General features: G+C 45.3%; 2 protein-coding genes across 3 annotated transcripts; both read right to left on the minus strand.

Annotated features, from left to right (window-relative positions):
• Positions 1-221: 221 nt before the first annotated feature.
• On the minus strand, positions 222-3,521 carry LOC117398623 (peripherin-2). 2 transcript variants are annotated; one of them, XM_059019539.1, is made up of 3 exons: positions 2,679-3,516; positions 1,485-1,731; positions 222-1,017 (listed from the first exon to the last, which is right to left on the minus strand). In XM_059019539.1, exons 1-3 carry the CDS (start codon positions 3,257-3,259, stop codon positions 805-807), a joined length of 1,041 nt encoding a protein of 346 aa, XP_058875522.1. In that variant the 5' UTR covers positions 3,260-3,516; the 3' UTR covers positions 222-804. The 2 variants fall into 2 exon arrangements, with proteins under 2 accessions (XP_058875522.1, XP_058875524.1); XM_059019541.1 differs by having other exon boundaries at positions 883-1,017; positions 1,415-1,731; positions 2,679-3,521.
• A 1,005-nt stretch (positions 3,522-4,526) lies between these two features.
• On the minus strand, positions 4,527-9,569 carry LOC117968521 (neutral alpha-glucosidase AB-like). The gene is made up of 5 exons (XM_059019542.1): positions 9,475-9,569; positions 8,952-9,065; positions 8,217-8,329; positions 6,972-7,072; positions 4,527-6,493 (listed from the first exon to the last, which is right to left on the minus strand). Exons 1-5 carry the CDS (start codon positions 9,538-9,540, stop codon positions 6,384-6,386), a joined length of 504 nt encoding a protein of 167 aa, XP_058875525.1. The 5' UTR covers positions 9,541-9,569; the 3' UTR covers positions 4,527-6,383.
• Between the last annotated feature and the right edge of the window lie 20 nt (positions 9,570-9,589).

Consider the following 9,589-nt stretch of genomic DNA (forward strand, 5'->3'; position numbering starts at 1 on the left):
CTGTACCCTTGAGCAAGGTACTTTACCTAGATTGCTCCAGTAAAAACCCAACTGTATAAATGGGGAATTGTATGTAAAAATAATAATCTGTAAAAAAATAAAAATAATGTGATATCTTGTATGATAATAATGTGATATCTTGCAAGTCGCCCTAATAATAATAATTAATACCAGGTGCCAAAGAATGAACAAAAAGCAAACAGAACGACAAGAGTCTCGGAAGCAGTTCAAAACTTTCCGACTTTAATACAGTGTTCTCTGTGTCTGTTTTATTTTAACAGCGTCCAACTTTTAAACACGCAATTTCTAGACAGCACTCAGCGAAAAAAAGCCAGCAGGAGAAAAAGCAGGTTGGGGCGCAACGCCAGAGGGACGCGACGTGGAACAGGAGACGCGGACTCGACGTGCCAGTGAACGATCGAGACGCGAGCCCCTGGGATTTGTGAAGCAATTCCACCGAGGGTCTCTGCGCTGTGATGATCTAAGAGAGCCTGATGGGGGATGGTCCGAAATGTTTCCCATTCGTACCAGCGACAGCCTCATGTTTAATACCTGCGTTCGCTACCCCCCCCAGGCTGTTGAGATGAAAGGTATTTTTTTGGGGGGGTGGGGGGCTCACTCAGGCAGTAAAGCGTTCAAGCATGGATCTGCCACACCAGACAGAGGAGAAGCAGAGGCTGGAGATGGGGGGTCAGAGCTGAGGGGAGTCAGGGGTCAGGGGTGAAGGAGTTGTGAGACGGTCAAGAGTGGGTCATCGTTGGTGTCGAGGGTTTGGGTTCCTGTCGGGGGCTCGGGGGGGTGGGGTTAGGGGGTGACAGCAGCGTCTCCCCCCTCTCCGCCCCCCGCCTCCACCTGGTTGACTCGGAACACCTGGGCCAGGCTCTCGAAGCTGCTCTTCAGGGTCTCCTTCACCCCCTTCTCCAGCAGGTACCCCTCTGTCTCGCACGCCGTGTCCTCCTGCCCCACAGCGCCCTCCGCGGCCGTCTGGAGGTAGCGCAGGCTGACGAGCACCAGCACCTGAGACAGAGAGAGAGCTCATTACCTAGACACACTGGGGCTAATCAAGCTCAGGGATGGGAATCAGACTCCCGCTGCACAGCAGTGTGATCCAGTCCTGGATTCACTGGGAGTTTAATAATCAGACACACCTGAGCTTGTTAGCCAGACACACTGGGGACTGATCAAGCTGGTTGCAGTAAAACCTGGAATGGGCAACACTGCTGTGCAACGGGAGTCTTATTTCCAGTCCTGGTTTCACTGGGAGTTTAATAATAAGACACACCTGAGCTTGTTAGCTAGACACACTGGGGGCTGATCAAGCTGGTTGCAGTAAAACCTGGAATGGGCAACACTGCTGTGCAACGGGAGTCTTATTTCCAGTCCTGGTTTCACTGGGAGTTTAATAATAACACACCTGAGCTTGTTAGCTAGACACACTGCCAGTAAAACCTGGATCTGGGCTCTCGATGCGTAGGGTGTCTGACCTGCAGCAGGAAGACGAGCAGCACTCCGACCCCGATCGTGTTCATGAGCCCCATGTAGTAGCTCACTAGCGCCGCCCTGCAGCCGCGGGTGAAGAGGTTCAGCTCCTCGGTCTGGTAGTCGTAGCTGTAGTGCGCGGAGTTGTTGCTGATCTGCTGCTGGATGCAGGGCCGAGGGGAGGTGGGGTTACAGCAGCTGAAGGGGACCCCGTCCACCAGGTACCGTCCGTCCACGTTGCTCTTGATGCGGCTGAAGAAGGAAACGAAGAGAGGGGGCTTTGAACAGTCAAATTATTAAAAAAAACCACTGCATGAGGCGCTCCAGTAAAGGCACTCTACGTGGAGTGCAGGAGGCTCCCTATAGCCTGGAGATCGCAGGTTCGAATCTAGGCTATGTCACTAGCCGCCCGTGACCTGGGGTTCCTTGGGGGGGGTAGGGGGTAGGGAGGGCACACCAGCGACCCCTGTGGCTGACAGAGAGCCTGCTGGTCTGCAGTGGAGCCATTCAGATCTGTGTTGTCCTCCGGCACTGTAGGTCTGGTGGCTTCGCTGTGGATCCGCAGTGCGAAAAAATGACGGATTGCCAGGAGCACGTTTCGGAGGATGCGGGCCCCCCCCCAGAGTCACCGGGTGGGGGGGGGGGGGGTGTTGGTAGCGGTGAACCAGGAAAAATAATTATAATTGGGCATTCCAAATTGGGGAGAAGACTGGGGTAAGCATCAGGATTAGGGTGATTTAAATCTTAAAGACTCTGTGTTTGAATTCTCTCAGCTGACCTCGTCTTTCAGTCGCTCACCTTGTACTGTACAGCTGTGGCCAAAGGTTTTCCCTCTAGAGTGAACTCATTTAGTTTCGCCGCTGCTTTCTAGTTTTTCCCCCCCATATACTGAACTGAAAAACTGACACTTGTGAAATCTAACAAAATACTACTGTTATGGCTTCCAGGTAAGACTTTGTGCGATATCATTTTTTTTTTGTTTGTTTGTAGTTAAATACTCCGTTACCTTACCTCTGTCAGAGACACGTAACCCAAACTGTGAGCTTTTTTATTTATTTTTTTATCATTTTACGATGTTAAATAAAATCTTAAAAAAAAAAACAAACCGATGTTTTATTTCCCGTCTCAATCCTCTAATTCTAGACGGCTATGCAAATCTATTTTTTTTTTTTAGCCACAGGAATACAAAAGCTACTCACTCCTTCACCTCCTTGGAGCTGAAGTCCAGGTAGCGGTTGCTGATCCACTGCACCTCAAACCAGTCCTTGAAGTTGCTGTTCCCGCAGCACTTGAACTCAATCTGCAGGAGATCGATGGTCTGCTTCTGGAAGCAGCGCCCGGGCGTATCCGTATCCTTGTAGAAACGGATCCCGTTCTTCAGCCCGATCTTCAGGGACTCCTCCAGGTTCCCCTTCATGGCGTAACTCATAACCACGGCTACCAGCAGGAGGAAGCAGAAGAAACCGGAGCCCACGAAGTAAGGGGTCACGAAACCTTTCCAGCGGGGGAAGCGAGCCACGTCCAGGGAGTCCTGGCAGATCCGTCCAGCAAAGAAGTTCACCCCCAGGGAGGCCAGGCCCACCAGGATGAGGGTGTTGGGCACGGCGTGGATCTCCGTGTTGTCCATCACCTCGCTCCTCTTTCGGAGCTCCGTCTTCAGGAAGATGCCCACGGAGAAGGTGAGGGCTCCGGCGATGGTGGCCAGCCAGGAGAGGAGCCACAGCCCCTGGGCGAGTTTCACCCTTTTCTCCAAGGGGAACTGCATCTTAAACAAGACCATTATAATTTTTTTTTTTTTTTTTTTTGCGGACGGTTCTACCTAAAATGATCAGCAGTGAAATCCTTTTGGTGTAAATTGGCAACAGGTTTCTCTCTCTTCCTTGGTCTGGGGGAAAGAGATACAAGACGCTAAAACAAAACAAAAAAGTTATTTATAAATATTTATTTATATGTTGTAGTATGCTGACACTTCCTTCCACAGACTCCCTATACTCCCTGGTCCGTCCTGGACGTACCTCACCTCTTCCAAGGCAGAGTCTCTCCCCCCCACCCCCGTAGAGCTCCTCAGCACTAATCCAGCAGCCTCATTATCCTATTAAACCAACCCGCGTCCCTCCAATAGGAAAGGGGGCCAGGTGTCCGAGTCAACAGGCTTTTATTTTAAGTCAAGGAGGAAAAGGGATCGGACGCGATTTAAAGTGACGGGGGGGGGGAAGGCAGTTAGAGTGACCCCCCCCAAATCAATCATCTACATATTCGACAGCAGCATTTCTTTAAGCGTCACTTAAACGTGAATGCATAAGCAATCTCACTTCAATATTACAACTTTGCTGTTTTAGTAAATACAGCAGGGGCTGGACTTTTATAAGAGCTCCTCAAGAGGTGTCATCGATGTTCTTCATAGACCTGCCTGCATGAAAACACCTCTGGGTGTGAGAATTTCCGCTCAGTAATCTCTAGAAACAACAGCTGCTCCTGTGTGAAAATGCGTCAGACCGCTTTGTGCTTTTAAATTAGGTAAACAGCTTCTGAAAAGTCTCCTGCGTTTCATCGGGTGTGGCTCTGTGTTCCTTTTCTCGGTTTTAAATGAACTGCATTTGTGTGTCCTATTAAAGTCATCAATTAAATTACACAATCAGTACTTTGACAATGATCCAAGATCTTCAGTTGCAGTGGTTTGGATTTCATCGGCACATCATCAAAACTACAGCAGCAGGGAGTTTTATAGATTTGCACGCTGCTGTAGTTCCAGTATCTCTCTCCATTCTGCAGCTCCTGAAACTGGGTTTAAAACCAAGTACTTGCAGAGTTCAAGTCACTTCTAAAATGTTTTAGCTAACTTGAAATCTACAGCTGTTTTAAGCGCTGAAAACTAAAAAAAGGTCTAATTAAACCAGCGATCAGTTCTGTGAAGAGTGATTCAGTTGAGAGATCAGTTGGAATGGAAACCAGCAGACACAGAAGAGGGGGCACGGGACCGGGTCTGGGAAGCGGTTCTGTAGCCCCCAGGAATAATAATAATAATAAAAAAAAAGACACTTGTACACTTCATGTTTTATTTTTTATTTTATTAGTTTCATTTTATTGGATAGTCTCTTGCTCTATTTATCAAAAGGTCCCAAAATTTGACTTTAAATTGATCCAAAAAAAAAAAAAAAAAATTAAATCCAGTACACTTTTCCAATTTTTTTTTTTTTTTTTTTTAAATTGCAATTATAAAATCAGGACACACATTTTTTCAAAAGAGGGGGCATGTACTCTGGACACCGAGTTTCAAAGTCATTATCATACAAACAGACCATCAGAACCATGGCAGGTATCGTGACATTAGTGCAATGCGACACCCCTAAGAACAAACACTAAAAACTTATTTTTTAAGCTCAGCAGAGTGCAGTGACTGTTTTGGCCAGAAGGGGGCAGTGAAGGTCTATCACATAAACCACAATACAGCAACCATTGGAATGTACATTACATGAAGGGGAAACAAACATATTTTGTAAGTGCTAGATACCAACACTCAGCTGCACGAAAAATACAAGTTATAAAATGTATTCAAAAACAAACATTACTATTAGAAGTATTAAAAAAAAAACACACATTTGTCATTGAATTTAATTATTTTGTGATATCTATTAAAGATGCTGAGAAAGACTTCTAGTGGAAACGTTTGCCATTGAATTTACACTGAAGACGCTGAGAAAGACTTCTAGTGGAAACGTTTGCCATTGAATTTACACTGAAGACACTGAGAAAGACTTCTAGTGGAAACGTTTGCCATTGAATTTACACTGAAGACGCTGAGAAAGGTTTCTAATAAGTGTCCAGAGTACAATAACAGAAGAAACATGCCTCTTCGAACAGGTAAAAATTACAGGACAAGACAAAAAACAAACAAAATGGTCTAAGTTAGAAAAAAAACCAAAAAACAATCAAATCGCCATGAAGGATGGAAAAAAACAAAAACCGTTTGGGCTTCACAGTCATTAATATGCAACAACGTAAACTGACTAATTTTATCCATGATGTAAAAAAAAAAAAAAGAAATCTGACATTTTTTAAAACACACAACTGTAGAATGCATCGACAGGGTTTATCGTCCAATTATTTATTTATTTATTTATTTATTTATTTATTTATTTATTTATCTTTTAAACAAAATGTTGCTTAAAATAAAAAAAAAAATCTAATCCCAAACCATCTGGAACACAAATCAGAACTGCAATAGAAACTCAACCCGCCCCGTTCTGAATATTTTAAAACATTCAGAAAACGAGAGATCTGTCTTTCACAGCCACCTGGAAATCATTGTGAAGAGAGAAGCTGCGGTGAGAGAGTTCTCTCTCCCACTCAAAGGTCGCTGGAAGTGCATATTCAAATCCTGACAAATTATTCATCCCGATTTTCATGCAGCTCCTGTTCTCTCCCCTCCGCGGAAAACAGCCCAGTGCTGAAGAGTCAGGAAACAAGACTCCTATTGCACAGCAGTGTCGCCACTACCAGCTTGATCAGTCCCCAGTGTGTCTAACTAACAAGCTCAGGTGTGTCTGATTATTAAACTCCCAGTGAAACTAGGACTGGATCACACTGCTGTGCAACAGGAGTCTTGATTAATGCTGGCTAACCACTGTGTCAACTAATAACCCTTTTGCAAGCGGAGATCAATGATACATTTATTTAAATTTATTTATTAAAAAGCACCTGCCTCAGGATTGCCAGTTTTTATTTTGGTTATTATTATTACTATCATAGTTTAGTTTCTCTCTCTCAGTTCTGATTTGTTCCAGCGCTCAAGCGGATGTGCTCAGGCTTTCCTCCTCCTCCTCCTCCTCCCTGCTCGTTGCTCCCCAGACTCCTCCCCTCGGTCAGCGCCCCGCCCAGCCACAGCGGAGAGGGGAGGGGCTTCATTACCGCAGGACCAGGCTCCAGTCCGAGCCCACGCTGACCGCCGGCTTGCGAAGGGTTAACACAGACGTCTCCGAGTCGAACTCAAACTCCAGATCCGTCTGGCTGCCCTCTGGGGAGGGGGGGGGAAAGAGAGAGAGAGAGCGAGCATGAATAAAAACAGGAGGAGGTGGTGAAAACTACAAGGAGCGAGAGTTTGGGCTCCAGTGCCTTCATCAGTTATTATTGAGGTGAAACTCAGAGCCCAAACGCTGGTCTGCTTGACTCGGTCTCTTCTAGTTTCAATAATCACACTGATGAAGGCACTGGAGCCCAAACGCTGGTCTGCTTGACTCGGTCTCTTCTAGTTTCAATAATCACACTGATGAAGGCACTGGAGCCCAAACGCTGGTCTGCTTGACTCGGTCTCTTCTAGTTTCAATAAATCACACTGATGAAGGCACTGGAGCCCAAACGCTGGTCTGCTTGACTCTGTCTCTTCTAGTTTCCCCTCAGTCAGGTGGATGAAGGAGAGTGTGAGGTTCCTCTGTATCCTGCAGTAGTTTTTTAAAGACTCTAGATGTATGGAGTCAGCTGTGTGTTTCTCTCACCTGGTCCCTGGAGCTGCACGCCGCTGGGTCTCTGTGCCCCCATGATCACCACACGCTCAATCCAGGCTGCACTTGTGAACTCACCCCTGGGGTCTGCGTTGCTGCGGGAGGGGGAGAGAGACAGAGAGAGGGAGGGGGAGGGTGAGGGGTCTGCTTGAGCTGGCCTGGTCAAGCATGAAATACTGAAAACAGCTGAATAAATGTCTGTCACACACGCACACACACACAGCTTTACTGCTACCAGCTTGATCAGCCCCAGTGTGTCTAGGCAACAAGCTCAGGTGTGTCTTGTGTCTTAGAATTGCCCTGTGTATCACCCTCGCTGTATCTATATAAAACAAGGCCATGCAGAAACAACTAGCATGTATCAAATCCTCTTTTCAGATGGGAGTTTAGTTGCAGACAGCTTCCTACCTGATGCGCTATCCTTGCACTGCTAACATGTCACTGTGGATACAACTCCCTGTGATCCTAACTTGTTGCATCCTAGTTCATCTTGGATTCTAGTAGTGTTATTATTATACAGAGCATCCTAGTTCATATTGGATTCTAGTAGTGTTATTATTATACATAGCATCCTAGTTCATATTGGATTCTAGTAGTGTTATTATTATACACAGCATCCTAGTTCATATTGGATTCTAGTAGTGTTATTATTATACAGAGCATCCTAGTTCATATTGGATTCTAGTAGTGTTATTATTATACATAGCATCCTAGTTCATATTGGATTCTAGTAGTGTTATTATTATACACAGCATCCTAGTTCATCTTGGATTCTAGTAGTGTTATTATTATACATAGCATCCTAGTTCATATTGGATTCTAGTAGTGTTATTATTATACATAGCATCCTAGTTCATATTGGATTCTAGTAGTGTTATTATTATACACAGCATCCTAGTTCATATTGGATTCTAGTAGTGTTATTATTATACAGAGCATCCTAGTTCATATTGGATTCTAGTAGTGTTATTATTATACATAGCATCCTAGTTCATATTGGATTCTAGTAGTGTTATTATTATACATAGCATCCTAGTTCATATTGTATTCTAGTAGTGTTATTATTATACACAGCATCCTAGTTCATATTGGATTCTAGTAGTGTTATTATTTGCACTTGCTGTAAACTACACTGTGTTTAAATATGAAGCTTGCATTGTAACCCTGCGCTGCCCTGTAACACCTGTGTGAGTCGCCTGGGATAAAGGAGTCTGCCACATACATAATTAATAATATTACCTGGAAGTCAGGGAGTTGTTTGCGAAGGTGAACTTGCGGTGGATGTATTGATTCTTGGTCTTGAAGCTGAACGTGTGTCCGTCGTCCACAAACAGCTCCCCGCTGGCAGCGTTCTGGAAAACAAAACAGGATTTCAATTAATAAAGATCCCAAAAACAAGGAGGCTCGTCGGTCCCAGCGGTTAGAGAAAAGGGGGTCTCGATACCAGGAGGTTCAAATCCCAGCTCAGCCACTGACTCCCTGTGTGTGTGTGTGTGTGGGACCCTGAGCAAGTCACTTCACCTCCTTGTGCTCCGTCCTTCGGATGAGACGTCAAACAAACGAGCTCCTATTGGAAGTGACTCTGCAGCAGCAGCAGCAGCAGCAGTTGTTGATGAAGCAGAGTTCACCCCCCTGGTCTCTGTAAGTCGCTTTGGATAAAAGCATCTGCTGAATGATAATAACCTGAAGCAAATATTTCACTCAGGGTCCACCGAACAGGAAAGCTATTTGATGCCAGATCACAAAACCTTTTCCAGATCTCCTTCCTTCGGGCGCAATTTATTTTTTTTATTTTATTTTTTTAAAAACTAGAAGTTCAAGAAGCTGTTGCTCTGTAAAAACTTTTTTTGGGGAAAAAAAATCAGAAACACCCACATGCGTTCTAAAATAGATATAGACACAAACTTAACCTGGTACAATCTCACACACACACAGTGGAGTTAAGGGGGTCTAAACACGATCTCCGGTGTGTACCTGCGGGTTCAGAGCCACGTAGAGAGTGTAGGGGTCTCCGGCCATGCACTCGGAGGAGCGGCGGACTCGGTCCTTGCGTGGGATAATTGTGCCGCCACGCTGGAACACAGGGATCTGGAAAAGTAAAAAATAAACACACACTTGTTTTTATCTATCGAACTGCGTATACATTTTTCTAAATTAAAAACATCCAACGTCGCGATTTATTTGAACAAGATAGAAGTTAAAATCGGAGAGGATTGATACTAAATTGCAAAGGCGAGGGAAGGACGGCTTTTCTCGTTTTTGAAAGCCACGGTTGCACAGATTTATTGAATACCCGTCGAAGTACTAGTTTCTGCACACCCCTATTAGATACAGAGCCCTATACGGGGGTGTGTGTAAGGAGCACAGGGCTGGTTTAGATACAGAGCCCTATACGGGGATGTGTGTTAGGAGCACAGGGCTGGTTTAGATACAGAGCCCTATACGGGGGGTGTGTTAGGAGCACAGGGCTGGTTTATAAAAGGATCGCTTTACTTACTGAGCTCATGGTGACTGGGATGTAGAGATTCTGGGGAGCAGTGTGCTTCTGGTAAGTGGTGGACATCGTACCAGACCTGAGAGAGAGAGAGAGAGAGAGAGAGAGAGAGAGAGAG

This window comes from Acipenser ruthenus, unplaced genomic scaffold, assembly GCF_902713425.1.
Source record: "Acipenser ruthenus unplaced genomic scaffold, fAciRut3.2 maternal haplotype, whole genome shotgun sequence".
Lineage (NCBI taxonomy): Eukaryota > Metazoa > Chordata > Actinopteri > Acipenseriformes > Acipenseridae > Acipenser > Acipenser ruthenus.